Source organism: Fusarium proliferatum (genome assembly GCF_900067095.1).
Source record: "Fusarium proliferatum ET1 genome assembly, contig: FPRO_scaffold002, whole genome shotgun sequence".
Classification (NCBI taxonomy): Eukaryota; Fungi; Ascomycota; class Sordariomycetes; order Hypocreales; family Nectriaceae; genus Fusarium; species Fusarium proliferatum.
Genome location: NW_022194791.1, coordinates 2,228,934 through 2,246,780, shown reverse-complemented (window position 1 = coordinate 2,246,780; position 17,847 = coordinate 2,228,934). Strand labels below are relative to the sequence as shown.

At 50.1% G+C, this 17,847-nt stretch overlaps 7 protein-coding genes across 7 annotated transcripts; 3 read left to right on the top strand and 4 right to left on the bottom strand.

The window, feature by feature from the left end:
* Positions 1 to 2,681: 2,681 nt before the first annotated feature.
* On the top strand, positions 2,682 to 4,098 carry FPRO_03046 (uncharacterized protein; the record flags this gene model as incomplete). Its single annotated transcript, XM_031226785.1, has 3 exons — positions 2,682 to 2,792; positions 2,872 to 3,242; positions 3,294 to 4,098. 3 exons carry the CDS (start codon positions 2,682 to 2,684, stop codon positions 4,096 to 4,098), a joined length of 1,287 nt encoding a protein of 428 aa, XP_031077287.1.
* Positions 4,099 to 4,590: 492 nt separating this feature from the next.
* Positions 4,591 to 5,897, bottom strand: FPRO_03047 (uncharacterized protein; the record flags this gene model as incomplete). Its single annotated transcript, XM_031226784.1, has 2 exons — positions 4,591 to 5,567; positions 5,618 to 5,897. 2 exons carry the CDS (start codon positions 5,895 to 5,897, stop codon positions 4,591 to 4,593), a joined length of 1,257 nt encoding a protein of 418 aa, XP_031077286.1.
* A 1,531-nt stretch (positions 5,898 to 7,428) lies between these two features.
* Positions 7,429 to 7,818, top strand: FPRO_03048 (uncharacterized protein; the record flags this gene model as incomplete). Its single annotated transcript, XM_031226782.1, has 1 exon — positions 7,429 to 7,818. The coding sequence occupies one exon, from the start codon at positions 7,429 to 7,431 to the stop codon at positions 7,816 to 7,818; it is 390 nt and encodes a 129-aa protein (XP_031077285.1).
* A 452-nt stretch (positions 7,819 to 8,270) lies between these two features.
* On the bottom strand, positions 8,271 to 8,606 carry FPRO_03049 (uncharacterized protein; the record flags this gene model as incomplete). The annotated part of the gene is made up of 1 exon (XM_031226781.1): positions 8,271 to 8,606. The coding sequence occupies one exon, from the start codon at positions 8,604 to 8,606 to the stop codon at positions 8,271 to 8,273; it is 336 nt and encodes a 111-aa protein (XP_031077284.1).
* A 664-nt stretch (positions 8,607 to 9,270) lies between these two features.
* On the bottom strand, positions 9,271 to 11,189 carry FPRO_03050 (putative aflatoxin efflux pump AFLT; the record flags this gene model as incomplete). The annotated part of the gene is made up of 3 exons (XM_031226780.1): positions 9,271 to 9,956; positions 10,016 to 10,501; positions 10,559 to 11,189. 3 exons carry the CDS (start codon positions 11,187 to 11,189, stop codon positions 9,271 to 9,273), a joined length of 1,803 nt encoding a protein of 600 aa, XP_031077283.1.
* Positions 11,190 to 12,462: 1,273 nt separating this feature from the next.
* FPRO_03051 (uncharacterized protein) lies at positions 12,463 to 14,998 on the top strand (the record flags this gene model as incomplete). The annotated part of the gene is made up of 4 exons (XM_031226779.1): positions 12,463 to 12,908; positions 12,973 to 13,009; positions 13,061 to 13,543; positions 13,598 to 14,998. The coding sequence occupies 4 exons, from the start codon at positions 12,463 to 12,465 to the stop codon at positions 14,996 to 14,998; spliced, it is 2,367 nt and encodes a 788-aa protein (XP_031077282.1).
* Positions 14,999 to 15,924: 926 nt separating this feature from the next.
* On the bottom strand, positions 15,925 to 17,053 carry FPRO_03052 (uncharacterized protein; the record flags this gene model as incomplete). Its single annotated transcript, XM_031226778.1, has 4 exons — positions 15,925 to 16,375; positions 16,430 to 16,643; positions 16,700 to 16,890; positions 16,941 to 17,053. The coding sequence occupies 4 exons, from the start codon at positions 17,051 to 17,053 to the stop codon at positions 15,925 to 15,927; spliced, it is 969 nt and encodes a 322-aa protein (XP_031077281.1).
* Positions 17,054 to 17,847: the final 794 nt, after the last annotated feature.

The window sequence follows — 17,847 nt, the reverse complement described above, 5'->3', positions numbered from 1 at the left end:
CTGTTGAAGCAAGCTTTAGCCTGGTTTTAGGCGAAAGGAAAGACGTGCAGATTGTCTCCGTTGAAAAATTTCATGTTATGATGAAGCTGCTGGCATTCAGAACATGTACCAAGCCTACCATTATTGGCTTTTGCACATATAACACTCCCAAGCCATGGATGTGTCCACCGGTAGGAGACACCATAGCCACACCTGGAGATCATCATTCATTCTCGCCCCCATCGGGAGAGAACAGATCGCCGTGGCGTGGTGAAGACAACTGAGAACATGGCGGAAACAGTCCCACCCCATCCCCGCCAGACGGAGGGAGGGAGGGAGGGAGGACTGGACCGTACTTACATACATACATACATATGGGGTCCGGGGTTTGGCCCTCTGATCCCTGCCAACTATAGATTTACTGTCGACATCGTGTTGCTTCTTCTGTGGTTGATCCTTGGCCCTTGGAACCCTTGATAAGGCACGACATGACAAGACCGACAAGTGGAGGCGATAAGCGGTTATGTATGCATAAATCTTGACTGATAACAGCCTAAGGCTAAATTGTTTCCCGTGTAATAATATTCTTCAGTTCAGTTAGAGCAAAACATTGGTTGTTCCAGTGAGAAATCAACCCCGAGACACTGTTATGGACAGCACAAGATGTTTCCTCCCATGCAAGGTATTAAGAGAGGACTGGAAGGTTGGTTCTTGGTTAAAGTTCTGCCTTTCGTTTGGAACTTGGAGGGGATGGATATCCCCCGATTGGTGCGATACACGGCTGGCAAGGTTAGTAGGTTAGTAGGCAAATGCGGAAATACATGTATACATACTGGTACTAAATTGCTATCAAAAAGGAAAGGCTCAGTTTGAGACAAGAGAACCTCTGTGGCCACCTTTGCGCCGAACAATGCGGACACCTTATCTGGTAACTATGCTCTCTTTTCTCATCAGTCTTGTTCAGCTTGACCTACGAGCATTGCAGAATCAAGCATGCCTCCGCTGGCCTTGATCTTCTCGCAGCAAGCCATCCTTGGCCACCACCAACTCTTGAGACAAATTGATCACTTCTCAAATTCACTTCATGTCCCAGAAGTACGACGTAGGTAGTCAGCGGGGGATATGACTCGGCCCGTTGTCTAAGGCAGCCCTGCAGTCTGAGACTCAACATGGCGTATCCATTGGCTGGTGGCTAACGACGGTTGGAAAACCGTTGACGACAGCTCTCGAGAGCTGGAACTGTCGAAATGGTGATTTTCCTTTTGTCCATTCATGGATGCCAATGAGACCGCTATTTGCATGGTCACTCAAGCTTGACCAGCCTTTCTCACACTGGGTTCCTCCCCTCTGTCTCAAGTCGATATCAAGCAATGCCTTGTCTTTAAATGCAGTTGTTGACGTTCCAGACACGTGCGCCAATGACACTCTGTAGCTGTCATGGATGTCTTCCACAATCTCGCTCACCGCGATCTCGGGCTGATTAGGGACCACACCACGACGCTGCTTGTGCATGGCTACAGTAGGGCAAACATGGTCCCCGGTACACCTGGCCGTCTTCCGCCGCGGCGGAGGCATGCAACAGTATCTACGGCACACGTTCGTCACAACTGATGATCTTGTTTCCCTTTTATAGCGGGCACCAGTAGTGGCCAGCAACATTGTCAAAACCCTCAGCACTCGTATAAGCCGTGATCACGACAAGACTCATTTTCTTCTGGGCCCCAGCACGCCTTGTAGCCCTCCTCTGTCAGCGCCTGGACACCTTTCACCAAACCAACTACTAAGCTAGGTACTACAATGTCCCTGTTCACGATTTTCCAGGACGACCCAGCAGGTAGACGCCGCTATTAGACCCTTGATAGCGCGCCCCGCGAACAAGCATTAGGGCCCTCAGTGACGCCCCATCTGTGCATGTAGGACGCCCGCCTGTTACAGGCTCGTCCGCTATACATGCACCAATTCTGCTTGGTGGTCCGGCCTCGGCCCAGGCACATGGCGACCATCTTGCTCTCTTGAGCATCAGGGGCTGTCGTTCTGCCGATACGCCATTGCCATCGTGCTAACTCCTGCAGCTAGTAGTTTGCGATATGACAACACCTAACCTAACGGAAAGCTCCTCGTTTCCATTCCCACCGATAGCTTGTTGCTTCCTGACTGGGCCTTCTCCCTCCCAATTCAAGCGCCTCAAGACGTCGCTCCACCTTGGCACTGAGCATTTTGATGATGAGCGCACGCCCTTGCTTCTGATTGCTCTCGATCCGGACTCCTCTGGCGAATTGCTCCGGAGGTTACTGGCGAGGAGTGTTATCTACTTAAGGGGTGGGAACCCGTCTTCCTTTGGCTCATTCTTCCTCGATCCAACGATACATAGCCCGTGTGAGCCTTTTGACCTGCCCAAACCGGCTCAAGCACTCGTGTCAAACAGCTCGAGGATATCGAGTCTTATATACTTCCATCTCTTACACAAATCCACCACCTACCTAAGGTAGGCACTTGGCACTTGGAGCGCCTCCACGAGCTATCCTAGGCCCTTACCCCCACGCGCTGGCCGTCTCCCACGTTTCCATCTCTCTCCACCAGCCAATCCCCTTTGCTGTATTTGCCCCAAACGGCAACTGATCAAGCCATCGCCCGACCTCAAGTCTCCATTCTCACCAACATCCCACCTTTATCCCACGCTTCAAGCGTTGTTGTTGACAGCTATGGCCCCAGTTGCTACGGGAGAGATCGCACCAACGCATCTACCCGCTGGTCCATCGAAGCCATTGAGCATCAGTGCCTCTGTCTTGCATGGTCCCCGCGATCTGCGACTGGTAAGCCGACCCTGACAACCTCTATGATTGCTGTCGTTTCAGCCCTACCCGAACACTTGACTGACTGACCCCGTTGCAGGAAACAAGGACCATTGAGGCCCCGGCCGCAGGCGAACTTCAAATCGCTATCAAGGCGACTGGCATTTGTGGTTCAGATGTCTCCTACTACAAGAAGTTTGCCAATGGCGATCTCTGTGCCTGCCACCCACTGTCACTAGGCCATGAATCGTCCGGGGAAGTTGTTGCTATTGGTCCTCAAGTGAGCGGCTTCAAGCTGGGCGACCGAGTTGCTCTTGAAGTTGGTGTTGCTTGTGGAAACTGCGGCATCTGCCGTAAAGGTCGTTATAACCTGTGCAAAAAGTTGCGTTTCAGAAGCAGTGCCAAAACCTACCCTCACTACCAAGGCACGTTGCAAGAGAGGATTAATCATCCCGCTGTCTGGTGCCACAAGTAAGCTTAACTCGGTATTCCCGACAGCCCCGGTTACTGACCCGAATACAGGTTGCCCGACAACGTCTCGTTCGAGGCCGCCGCCCTCCTCGAGCCGCTGTCTGTAGCTATCCATGCGGTGAACCGTGCCAGGCCGGAGCCGGGCTCCACTGCCCTTGTTATTGGTGCCGGCACCGTTGGCCTTTTGACTGCCGCAATGGCTCGTCAATCGGGCTGCACATCGGTTACAATCACCGATATCGATGCTGGGCGTGTCAACTATGCCACAAGCCGTGGATTCGCAACCCATGGCTTTGTTACCCCCCTGTCCCGTTTGAACTCTTCAAACTATTCTTCTGGAATCTCTACGCCCGAGACTGGTATCATTACTCCTGCCAGCACCTTTTCAACCGCAAGCCGCTTCGATGGAGCCAAATCATTGGCGGCGGATATCCTTGCTTCGTCAAACCCTGCTGGTGCCTTCATGCTTGAGGAGGACGAGGATGGCGTGGATGTCACATTCGAGTGCACTGGAAAGGAGGTATGCATGCACACGAGCTTATATGCCACTAAAGCTGGCGGCAAAGTAATCATGGTGGGCATGGGAACTCCGATCCAGACTCTCCCTCTCTCCGTGGCTCACCTCCGCGAGATTGACATCCTGGGCGTATTCCGGTATTCCAACACATATCCCACCGGTATTCGACTTTTGTGTTCGCAAGCTGCGAACCCCTCTGGCTGCAGCCTACCCTCGTTGGACGACATGGTCACCCACCGTTTCAAGGGCCTGGATCAGGCACAACGTGCATTTGAGCTGGCAACACGCACCAGTGACGACGAGGGCAAACTTGTCCTGAAGATTGTTATCGAGGCATAGGATCTTTCTCAAGATTGCCTTTTTACGACTTATGAATGATAGACAAAAAAGATATCCAAAAAGCTACGTATTCCAGTGGCGTATTTCACAGGGGATGTGTAAATAGATTCTCAGTTGTGAAGATACCAGCTACTATGCTGGTAGCTTGGAGGTAAGGTTGGGTTTGATTGGAGAGATGCCAAGTATGATGTGAAGTGGCTTAATGGGCTGGAAGAAATGGGTTGGCAAGGAGTTCGTCCTAACAGACATAGTCCACGATATTAACATGACCACTTGACCCCATCTTGACTTGACACATGAAGCCGGGATGGCTCCACAAACAACTAGACTCGTGAACATGATATGGCTAATTAGTCTATGATTTAATTCATGTCTAAAACACGATTTGAAGTTGTAATCTACCTCGAACACCAAACGCCCGGCTGAATGCAACTAAGTCGTTTCTGTCGTACGCGCCACCGTGCTTTCACGTCACGCGTATATCTAGCAATCTCAGATCAGGAGATCGCCAGCTCCACGAATGTTATAAGCCGCTGGGTCAATGACAAAATCCTGTCCGGGGCCAGGAGGAGCACCACGACGGTGCGACGCCTTTGCGTTTTCGACAACATAGAACTTCTTGCCAACGTCACGGGCCTGGCCGACGCTCTGGACAATGCCGTTGAGGAGTCTCACCAGGTTGACATCATTTGCCTCGTGGAGCATCTCGCGCTCAAATGCGGCTCTGTCCGAGGGAATGACGAGGTCGAGGCGGCTGACGAGGGCTTGGATCTGGCGAAGCACTGTCGCTGATGGAGTGGTATAGTCGGCGTCCATGCTACTGGAATCGGCTGTGTTCCCGTTGATGTACGAGGGAGGAAGACGCTCTAGGTAGGTGGTGAGAAGGAGTATTCGGGACTGGAGCATCTTGATAGCGTTGGCCTTTGCTGTGAGGGCAGCAATTGTTTCGTCCTCTTCCGGCGTCAGAGCAACCTCATCATCCTGCGCAGTCGCCTTGTTGTGATCTTCGTCATGGCTCTCCACTAGTCGGCGTTTGCCCTTGCCATTTGACTCGATGGACAAAGAGGGCTTGTCATCCTTTTGTGGAGCGGCAGCAGCGTTTCCTCCTGAAGCAGCAACGTAGTTCATGCTGATCATCTCTGTTTCGTCGGTCTCAACCGAGTAGGGAAGCTCTCTGAACTTGAGCTTGAGAGCGGGCTCCCCGTCATCCATCTTCTTGTCCTCTCCATCGTTATCCGCCTTTGGGTCGTCGACTTCATAATTGCTCTCGTAAATAGTGAGTGGAAGTCTGCCACCGACGGAGTGATCAAGGGCCTGTTCCGGGTGGAACCCGAGGAGTATGGCTGACTCGTTCCAACCTTCGAGAATCTGATTGTGGATTGGTAGGATAGTCGGGGTCGGACCCGAAGAAGGCAGAAGAGTGTACCACCCAACGAGGTCGAGGTGTCTATCTTTGTGGACAGTGATCACTAGTACATATTTAGAGGGAGACGATGATAGCATGGGCGACTTTACTGACTCTGTTCTAAGCGTGCGCTGAATTTCGTGGCATCGAGGAGGTATCCGCCTTGCACATTGGGCTCTTGTCGGGTGTGAGCCTCAAAGGCATGCTCGACTGTGATTTCGCGACCATTTTGTTGACCTAGCAAGACGCCAATGACGGGCCCTTCCTGTTGGCGAAGAGTATGCCGTGTGATGTAATCGGAGATGGTGAGGAGGACCAGTGGGTGAAGAACAGCCTGAAGCTCGGAACTCTTCTGGTTAGAGAGAAGAGGGTTGGCGGGGGTCGAGGCAGCCATGATGAGCTGAGGCGAAGACACTGCGGAGCGTTTAATGCCAGGTGTGTCGCGGAAATTTTGTGGTGAAGTTAGGAATGGGGTTGCGATTAGTGTGTTTGGTATTTGAATGAAGCTATCGTTAGCTTTGGTCAAGGCGGCGTTGGCGTGAAGGATGATGGAGATGAGTTGCTGGTGGACGGATCATGGGAATAAAGATGCCCCGCATCCATGCTAAGGTACCTTAGGCTGCTGCCTAGGTGGTAGGTACCTACCTAGGCCTGCTAGGTAGTACCTAGGTAGAGTTCCAGGGCTACCCGAGCCAAGCCTGAGAAAGGTATGGAATGGAGAATTGAATGTGGGGTCTGTCCCGTCAGTGATAACAGTATTAGGTCAGCATTCAATTTCCGTTCTGAATTCGACATTGGCGGCATGTAACCCTGAATTTTTGCCGTCGTTTATTTAGAGTGACATGGATGTCATGATCATACAATGAATCAAATTGAGCATATGTGTGTACTTTATGCTTTGTGTGTAGGTATGAGCTGATATAATCCTATTATCAGTCTATTTATGGTATATCTATTGTCTATCCCTCGCTGACATTGACGTGACCTCGCTTGGTTGAGCAGATCCATGCCTACCTATGCCCGTGCCTGTGGCTATGTATGTATTTCTAAGGTGCTTTGATCATCATCCAGGAGTCGAGATCCAACCCGCCAATCCATTTGATACACCAGCTGCTTTGCCATGGTTGCAGGTTACTCGGCACAGCATTCACCAGTGGTAAAATAGGCTTTACTACTGTGTCGGTTCTTTGTACGAGAACTCAACAAAAGTCGAATCTAATAAAACTTGTCACCAAGTACAACCCTTTGTTAACTCAAAAAGAAGCTTTCAAGCTTGACCATCTCCACCAATTTTCAAGCCGCTCAAGGCAAGATATGCAAAGCGAATGCAAATGCATCCATCCATCGAATGCAGGCATCTCATTTTGGCTCAGACGGGCGATTCCACCGGCAAGTCTGTTTCCCTCTTATTATTATTGTGGCTTCATTTTCTTTCTTTTCTCATACACCCGAGTCTCACAATTTCCCACATTCCGCCTTTCTTCTTCTTCCTCCTCCTCCTCCTCTTCTTCCTCTTCCTCTTCTCTCTCTGCTTTCCCCGCCATTGATCTGGTTTTCAGGATCCATCATCCTTTATCCTCTTTATCTCCATCAAGATCGTCGTCCCATTGTCTCTTTTCTCCCCCCTTCACCTATTTCAGCCCCTCCTCTTCCTTCTCGGTTGTCTCTCTTTCTCACTGGCTGGACCATAACTGGATCTTTCCGGCAAATATCAAGCACTCATCTGATCTGAAATAGTCGCACATCGCATTTCTTATCTGCCTCGAATCTCATACTCAATCTCAATCTCTAATTCTCCGATATTCATCGCCCAACCCAGACTTCGTCGCCGCCGTCAGGTTTAACCAACTTTTGAATTTAGTCTCCCGCCTCCGGCGTCCTCTCCATATTATCTCACCACTCTCATTTTCGGACACGCCCAAACCATGATCGCCGCCTGTGGTCAAAGTACGGACAAAGTGGTCCGCGTGTCGACGGCTTCACATCATTTGAACATCACAACGCCGGCTTTCTACCTGCAGCAACCCACGACACGCACAGTCATGCCGTCTCGTAGTGGAAAACGTCCTCATTGCGATAGCATCGACAGCGACTCGCCTGCGCCGAGCAAGAAGTACAAGCAAGCCACCTCTTTCACTTCCGATACTTCTTCAACATCGACAACGTCGACTGCTAGCTCTATCGACTTCGATTATCCTTCAATACAAACACCACTCAGCATTGACACTCTCATGCCGGCCTTCAAGAGCGTGCAGTACGACCGTCCCACCTACCGCTCAGTATCACCACAGCCACCATCACCCAGATCGCATTGAAGCTCACCTCATTAAAGGTGCTACGAAAGAAACGGCCTCGCATTTTGTTTTGATAACATTGGATACCACTTTGCATCCCTCGGCATAAGCTGAGGGCACTCTTTTCGGCATCAAGACCAAGAATGATTCCCTTTTTGTCTTTTTACGCGGAACACGAAAAACACCGAGCCTGGACCTCGGTTACCAATACTTGACTTGTCTAATTCGCGGAGTTATACACATAGAGCGGAGGATTTAAAGAGTCACGGTAGACTTTGGTACATATTACATTGGTAGTTAGACGATTGGAATAATGGCTTGGGGGACATGTTGGGCTCAGAGGTCCAGTATTAATGGCAGATGTTGATAAGTAGGTAGTTCATAAATACGCAGCAGTCCCCCCGTTGTTGATACAGACAAACGCCAGACCCGTCTCGTAATCATCATAAATCATATCAGTGCATCTTTGTCGGTCAAATCATCTCCCACCACATGACTTCCTCTTCCTGGCAGTGCATGCCGATCTCGAAATTCCGCTCCATTGTGGTCATGGAATTTTCCATGACTAGAAGCTCCACACGCGCCATGGCTGCTCCATCTCCTGTCTGTTTGGCCGCCATGTACTCGGCCATGAGCTCGGCGTGCCGGCTCTCGTAGTCCTGACGGACACGGCGCCTCCGGGCCGCCGGATCGCACGCTGCGCACGTGTCGTTGAGATGTTGAAATTTGACATTGGGAGTGCATGGACGAGAGTTTGTGGCCATACCACATGTTGTGGCATAGTTTGTGAATGTGTGGCCGCAAGCCATCGTGGTCTTGATCCTTGTGCACATGTCGATTGCAATTGAGTTTAGGAAATGTTCGAGAGGAGGAAATCGCTGATAATTGGGCGCAATTGCGTATAGGCTGTAAGCCAAAGATGGCGGTCAAGAAGTATTAAAGATGAATGTGATTTTTGAGCGCCGTGGGCTTGGAGAAGAGAGAATGCTCACGTTAAAAGCATTTCTTTATTTACAAATCTGTCCATGATAGAATATCAACTAGATTCCAAGAATTCTCCAGTCTATGCCTTCTTTTTGATCCTTTCTGCGATCATAGAGATGGGTCCCCTGTCCAGGTCGTCTCTGGTGGATGTCGCATGATGATCATGGCACAAAGGCTTCACCGCCATCCTACGCCTCCCAAGTGCGACTAAGAAGTCCAACAAAGAACAGGCCGCCTGGTGTTGAGAGCGGTCGGTGCACTGTGTGATACTGAAATAGCTAATCGGATTGCATCCGCGTCAAAGTCAGTTGCCTGTTTGAGATATTGGGACATGAATGTACGCTCGTAATCGCTATTATCCTATTCTAATCTACATATGTATTGTGCTATTTTTCTTCTTCTTTGCTCTTGTATGAGCGGTCTTGTTTTATGAGGGGAGTTTTCTTTGCTAATAGCCCCATCAAAACTGCAAACCCAAACCCAAACGTCTTATATGTCGTCCGTCATCACTCTTCCGGCTTTGACTCCTGTCGAACCTGAGTTGCCGGCCTCTGGCGATGACTCGGTCTTGGGCTTGATGCTCTTCCATTCCACACCAAGAGCGCAAATCAACTGGGCTAGAGTCAATGCCAGACTCACAAAGAATATCCGCGTAATGGCAATGTTGTAGGCGTCCTTCACCAGGGGCATATACTCGGCCGGAACTATCTTGTTTAGTTCTGTAGCGCCCGCATCGACAATTTTCTTGGGCGTGAGGTTGGGTATATCTGATAAATGCTTGGCGAGAAGCCCGTTAAGCACAGTCTGCCCAACGGAGACAAATATGGCACCACCGAGTTGCTGCGCGAAGAAGGTGATCGAGATTCCGATGGGGATATCCTCCTTGGGAAGTGTTGCTTGAACAGCAAGGCCGGAAGTCTGCATTCCAAGGCCCAAACCGAAGCCAACAAGGAATTGATAGGCAATCCAGTGCGATGAACCCGTGTCTGGCTTGAGCGTGGTCAAGAGCCCTTCTCCAATGGCCATGATACAGGGACATATCAGCATAGATGGGACATAGTAGCCAATGCGCTGGGTGAAGGCAGCAGAGAGAATACTAGCTACGACAAGGCTTAGCACCAGCGGGATCGTATAAATGCCCGAGTCGACGGGTTTGGCGCCCTTGGTAGCCTGGACTAATAATTTGTAAGCGTATGTTATCAACAAGATGAAGACAGAAGATGGGGCTACTTACACCACAAGGGGAGATAGTAAACGACAATCATCATACCACCACCAACAAACAGCATAGTCCATGCACAGGCCAGCATGGTCCTCTGAGTGATGACCTTGGCGGGAACAGTTGCGGTCTCGGGCATCTTGATTTGTATGAGAGCAAAAACGAAGGCTGTAAGAGCGAAGAGAACGAAGAGCAGGATTATTCGCCAGTTGCCCCAGGGGTAAGTCGAGCCACCCCATTGAAGGGCCAGGATGAGGCAGATCATGGATGGCACAAAGAAGAATGTTCCGAGCGGGTCTAATCGGGTGATATGTTTGAGAATAGGAACAGGTTCGTGCTTCTTGGGTGATATGTGGAGGAAGAAGAAGAGGAAGACCGAGGCGACGATTCCTACAGGGAGATTCATATAGAAACACCATCGCCAAGTGGCATGCTGAGTGAAGGCGCCTCCAAGAAGAGGTCCAACAACGGACGAGATACCAAAAACCATGCCAAACATAGCTATAAATGTGTTAGCCGTTGCTCGTCTAGCCATAGAGGGGAGAGTTGTATACTTACACTGAAACATTGGCCGCTTATGAAGAGGAATCATGGGAACAATGGACATCATCGACCCGGTCATGATGCCTGCTGAGCCAATGCCAGCAATAGCTCTTCCGATAATGAAAGCAACAGAATTGGGAGCGGCACCACAAATAGCAGAGCCAATCTCGAACAGCAAGATACAGACAAGGAATGTCGTCCTCAAAGGGTAGAATCGATAGATACGACCAAAAATGAGCTGAAAGGCAGCTGTTGTGAGCATGTATGCAGAACCATACCATCCTATGTCGCCTAGACTCTGGAAGTCGTTTGTGATTTGAGGAATGGCAGTTGCAATGATTGTGCGGTCGAGAGCGACGAGAAACATGGCAGCAAAGACGGAGAGGATTATAAGCCAGAACTTGAGTGTCTTTGGTTTGTAGTTCTCCTGAGCTTCTTTGTCGAAGGCTGGGCCCTTGGGATTCGACTCATCTTCCTTGGGGTCATTTGCTGACTCTTGCTGGTTGCCTTGATGTGATTGAGGCTTCTCATCTTGTGATGATATTTTGTTGCTAGGCTCGAATGGAATTTGTGGTTCGGCTGATGAGAGCGAGTTGAATGATTTGCGATCCGGAGCATGAGATTCGGTCTTGTCAGGGGGAGACATGGTTGAAGCTGAAGCTGAAGCTGTTCAGCAAGAGATGCAGGGGCTTATAAGATGTGATATTATAAGGCTTATTAGTATTAGTATATCTGTAGACGTTGGAAAACACTGGAATCTGGTGCTGCTGAGCAAGATGAGGCTTGTTGAACAGGACATTTTGCTAGATATATATCTACACTACAAGTAGGTAATCATCGGGCAGACTCAAAACCGAGCCATGCCATAAGTTGAAACTAGCGGCAGGACCTAGAAGAGATTTGCACATAGAAAATGCGCGTGCTCGGTCAATACTCATCCTAATAGAGACAATTACGAAAATTGACCCGAGAGAAGTGGTTTGACGTAGAATAAGGGTCCCGAAGGTGAAGGAGTCAGTTATAGGTCGGATCCGGAGACCACAAAGCTATACTCGATTGGGAAATCAAAGTCGCGAAGATGCCAAGAGTGTCCCCTCCCTCGGGACCGACGGACATAAACTCATCATGAGCAACACTTGAGCTTGACAACTCTCGGCCATTTTCCTGTCTACTGCCCGAGGAGAGCCTCCCAATGGTACTTCGTCTCTTCTTCATTTCGCCCTTGGATTACACGTCTTGACCCGCCCTTGATTGTATCTGATCCGCTCAACCTCATTATCAACACCCATTAACACGCAAAGACCGAGGGGGCCAATCAGTTCAACCCTCCTTACGATATCAACCAGTCTGTCATAAAAAGAGCACGGCCGCCAAGCAAAATTCAAGCTCCCGCTCCCGTAATCTCGGGCCCGAAGATCGCAAACACGCCATAATTATCCATCCAACACATCGCAACGTTCGTCTCCTCTTCTGCAGATCTGTCCTGTCACTGGCCACAAGCAGATGGATGGATGCGTTTGTAGGTCCCTGACTCTGATCCCTACTTGCCCACAAGCTACTTTACTGTAGATAGGCAAGTATCTTGCTGTAGGGCTGAGAATTTTGACAGTCCAGTCAGTCAGTACCTGCAGCTGAAAGAGACTTGCAGCTCAGGGAACTCATGAGAGTCTCTCAAATCTGAACAAAAACGCCTCTTTCCAGGGCATACCCCCGCTCTTCATTCGCCGCCACGTCAACACCCAATAACGCGTGGCTGTTGCTGTGTCTTATCGTCTCAGCTCGCACTCGCCCTTGCCCGAAACCTCCTTTGCCGTCGCCTGTACCCCTTGCCCGGTCCCGTGCAGATCCGGGATAGGTTACCCACTCCGTCCGGGTCAGACCATCCGGCGGTTCGGTCCTCACACCGTTACTGACTGGCCATGCCCTACCCAAATGGTATTCCCGGTGTCCCCGGATCGGCCCCGCAGCAGCAACAGCAGTCTCAAGTACAGCAACCTCAGGATCCTTCAGCCATCAAATTAACTCGAGGGACCAGCTGTGTGCTTTGTCAACAGCGTAAGGTCCGCTGTGACAAGAACAAGCCGTGTGCCAACTGTGTTAAGGCCAAGGTTGAATGTCGTGTTATTCCACCCCAGCCTCCTCGACGCCGGAAGAAGCGTCTCCAGGAGAAGGACCTGATCGATCGGCTTAAAAAGTACGAAACCCTTCTCGCGGAGCATGGTGTCAAAGTTGAGGCCATCGGGCATGAATTAAGACCTGATGGGCCCCCCGGTGAAGATGTCGAGGAACTTGAGAACGATTTTGAAGGCCTTAAGACAACCCCTGAAGCTAGTTCATCTCCTGCACCGTCCAATTCAGAACAACGGTATGCATCCTACAGACAATGCATGTCGACGCCCCTCGAAGTACTTATGCTCACATGATTATAGGACTGGCGGCGGGGCGTGGTTTTCTTATCACAAGGAGGTAGGCTGAGTTACCCTCTCACTCACTGCAACCGTCTAATATTCAACGTAGTTTCGAGCCAGTGAACACATGCTGCAAGATTCCTCTGATGATGAACCTGAAGTAGGCTCAAGTATCCATCGTGCTTTTGATCGAATGTTTGACACAGATGGATTTCCTTTCATCGTTGGAGCTGCCCCAGTCCCTATCGCGAATCTTCATCCTTCCACAATACACATCTTCCAGCTCTGGCAAATATACATCGACAACATTAATCCCCTGCTCAAAATAACACATGTCCCTACAGTTCAAGCACAGATCATAGAGGCGAGCTCTGATCTTGAAAATGCACCAAAGAACATAGAGGCTCTCATGTTCTCCATGTACCTCATGGCGATCACATCGCTTGAGGATGCAGATGTTTACAAAAGGTTCAACGAGACCAAAAAGGAGCTCCTGGCAAGATACCATACTGGTACGCAGCATGCACTGACGAAAGCCGGGTTTATGAGGGTCAACGATCCTATTCTCTTGCAGGCGTATATTCTTTACCTCGTAAGTTTGACCTGAGAATTCTTTTGTGAATGCTGTCGCTTAACCTTTCCTTAGTTTGCTGTTCGATGGTTTGTTGACCCTCGTCAAGTATTCTGCCTCATTGGTTTAGCTGTCCGCATTGCCCAGCGGATGGGACTTCACCGCGATCCAGCCCAGTTTGGGCTGCCGCCATTTGAGGTTGAGCAGCGTCGCCGACTGTGGTGGACCCTTGTGGGATACGATCGACGGCTAGGAGAGATGGCCGGATCAACAGTCACTGCCCTCTCGACTGGGGGTGACTGCAAGATTCCGATGAACGTCAACGACTCGGATCTACATGTTGACGGTAAAGAGTTACCCACACCACACTCTGGACCAACCGAGATGCTCTTTTCTCTTACGAGAGTCGAGCTCGCTATGGCGGTTTCGAGCGATAGTAATCGCGACAGCTACAAAATGAACAACACAGATAAGAGTCCTGCTGGGACACCTGCTTCCAAGAACCAAGCTACCATCCGCCTTGCTGGTCAAGACGGCCCTGCCTATACGCTCGACGGTTTCTGTGCACACATAGAAGGCACTTACCTGAGCCAATGCGACCCTAAGATCCCCCTGCATTTCTTTACCCTTACCATGACTCGTCAAGCTATGTGCAAGATGCGAATTATTAGCTTCCTTGTTCGAATGCATAGCAATGACGACAATCTGCCCCTTAAAGACGTTGAACGCGACAGCCTCTTCTTGCAAGCCACGCAAATGATCGAATACGACAACGTGGTCCAGTCGTCCGAGTCCCTCCGGCCCTTCAAATGGTATTCTATGCACCACTTCCCCTTTCCCGCTTACATGTTTCTTGTCCAGGAGTTGCGCCACCGCGTCTCTGGCCCAATGGTAGAGCGAGCATGGGATGCTATCGAAAAGAATCATGACCTCCGTGGCCTTCTCAATAACTACCACAATCCTATGCATATGGCTTTTGGTGGCCATTTTATTAAAGCCTGGGATGCGCATGAAGCTGCCTTGGTAGCTGCTGGCAGACAAGCCCACAGACCAGCTTTCTTAGGACCTTTGCGTGAGCGTGTAGCAGCTCGCCGGCGAGCAAAGCAGGCCAATCGACCTGTTCCAAATCCCCCCCAGCCTCCAGTCGGCGTACCACATTCTCAGGTCACGACGCCCTCTTCCACTGGGTTTGCTCCTTCTGTTGGCCACATGACGCCTGGAACTGTAAACCATGGCCAACGTGCAAACTCGGGCTCCGTTGCATCCAGCGACGAGCCTGGTGAGATGGACTGGACTTATATGATGTCTGGTTACAACGACACTTCAAGCTTTACTCCCATGGGCGGATTTGGCAGCTTCAGTGGTGGCTTTGGAGGGGGGATGCCTGGTATGCCTGGTATGCCACCAGGGATGGGAGGTATGGGGCACCCTCCGACTGGTAATCCTCCAGGTGGTCGTATGTATGGTGGGAATTAGAGCACTATGAGCAGTGATGTGATACGATATACGAGCGCCATTGTTCCTCTGTTTATTCGCTTTGGTCCTTCCAAGTGGAATGCTTTATCTTGGATGTTGTTTACATAATAGTATTTGAGTATGATACAGTATACCGGTATCTAACATTCTATTTCCCCTGTGTTTCTTTTCCTTGGCAACTGCCTCACATACAGCTCACAATCCTAGCTCGAACTAGAATACGCGAATGACCCCAGAGCACCATAATCACAAGAACTGTTTATTCATGCTGCCATTTGTGCCGGACTCAAGACGGCCTCACATCAACCTATCTCCGACCCTTGGATAATGCAGTGTTCTAGTCAAGATTTCTAAGCTAAACAACTTACTGGGCATAGCTGAGGACCACAGATCGGAAGCGCACCCAACTTATTCAAAAGGTGGCGTTTACTCATAGAAGCCCGCCAATGTTTTGCTCACTAGTATAGATAATATGCCAAGATCAGCCTCAAATATCACTCACTGCAGAACAGTGGAGGCATTGCCTATCCCATCTTCACCGCAAAGCCAAGCCGATAGCTGTGCTAAACTGTGTATGGGGCAGAGCTGAGAATATTATGTAGCGTTTCAGTTTGTCATGCAGCCGTTTCCCAATCAGACAACCAGCATAAGCCACGGCAGAAAATTTAGCTTATATGGCGGGGCATTGCTTGCTTTGTGTTGCATTTCTACAACTCTCGAGCAGCATGCGAGGTGACCTTACATCCATGTCATCCCAGTCACCAAGGCCAGATAGGTTAGCAGTCAGAGTACTGAGGTGTCACGCATTCCAAGTGGGGACAAAAGCATTGTGCAAGCTGGTAGTTTTGAGTCAGTCTGTGTCGGATGTCCGTTCGTATGGGAGAAACTTTGCAGGGTGGCCATTTTGCTAAAGATTCTTCAGTGCCCTATTGAAGCGGCTTCTGCGCCCAGCAATCAATCCAGTCGAGTTGTGCGTGAATGCGAGTGTTGTTGAAGGTTTCGAATACGCTGTGCCCAAGCTCATATGCCTCTTCTTCAGTGACTCCCATGATATCCGGACGGCCAAGCATTGCCGTGACCCATTCCTCGAGGATGTTTTGGGTGAAAATTCCCATTTCTCTCATTTTTGCTTCCTGGTGCCACCGGCCAACAGGGGTGTATGAATGGCGTTCATTGACATTGATGAATCCAACGTCACGCAGCGCTTCAACAATCTGGAATGGAAAGCGTAGATTCCAACCATATATCGTGGTGAAAGGGCCCTCAACAAGGCGGTAGAACTGGTTCATAGGATGATCATCTCCGGCAGTACCGTCAACGGAGAAGACGAAGGGAACAATTTCGTGGATTTCAATCCAAGCACCAGGTTTCAGTTTTCTAGCAGCATTGAATGAGCTGGGGATACGACAAGTTGATTCCGACACAACTTACTCAAAAGCCCTTTCCAATAGCTGTCTCGGTTTTCGCAGAGTCTGTAACAAGGCTCTGACATGAATTAAATCTGCATCTTCATATATCCTTGTCCATGGACGATTTTCATCCTCGAGATCTTCTACTCGAAACTCAACGTTGGGCGGCGTCCAATGCGGTTGGATGGGTGAAAGATCACATCCTATAACCCGTGCGCTGGGAAAGTTTTCTGCGACTAAGGTAGACTCATTGTCAGTCTGAGAGTATTGCAATTTAGACGGAAAAACTGACCATCTTGTGCCCACATGCCAACACCTGTACCAAGGTCTACAATCTTTTGCGGGTTGTCCCCGATGGGGGCTAGAAATAGCTTTCCGTCGAGGAGATAATCTAGGTACAGCTTATGTTTCAGGCCCTCGCGGACCTGCTCAGCATCGTCGTTTGGTAGGCCATAACGACCACAGAGAAAGCCTTGATATCGCCTAACAGATTAGTATTCATCGACGGGGTGCAACAAGAATCAACAACACACCTTCCATGTTCGTAGGAGTAAAGCTCCCTGGTATTAACTGAAGTAAATTCGGAGGTTGCTATTGAATCCCCATAGTCTGACGTTGGGTCTTCTTCTGGGTCTCTGTGGTCCATCGCTATGGAACCTCTGCTTCAAGTCCCCCTTGAAGGATCGTGCTCGAGAAGAGACAAGTTAAGTGGGAAGGAAATAGTATTTGATGTGAATACATGAGCACTCGGCAGAAAAGCAGCAGGTAGGTACTGTAGCAGCAAGCTAAAAGAAGGGCAGAATGATAGGACAGGCCTTGGTGGGTCAAGCATACATACATATGCCGGTGACAGATACCCAGACCTAGGTTGTCCCGATGGTAGGGTACGTATGTCGCAGGGTTAGCCTGTTCATAGGCAGGGGATGCTAACACTGGGGGAATGATATGTGACAGGGACAGTCGAGAGAAGCAAGCACGCACGTCAATACCAGGTATCGACCAAACCAGCCTGTATGATAGGGCCTCGTTGAACGAAAAGTTGCACAGAGCGAGTGACAAGAGTGACAAGACCCAGCAACCCGGACTGTGTGGAGGGGACTAACCGAGTGAATGGTCCCAGCTAGCCAATACGATGAGAGAACGGCGAAGGAGGTTTTCCAGAAGAACGGAATGGAGGGTCGGCGGCGCAGGGAGATCCAGAATCCCAGACAACCGGTACGTTGGTAGCAGACAAGACAGACGGTCGGTGCGGGATAGGCTCTTGGGTTAAGCGGTATGGCCCCGAGCCGTCGGGACAACCCGAAACTCTTTCGAGAAGAGTTCACACTGATCGGCGGCCGTAATGCGACCCAGTTGTGACGTGGTCGAACGAGCGAGCGAGCAAGCGGATGAGTCCAATGTACTAACAAGGCAGCTAATAAAGCTGAGACAGCAGGTACA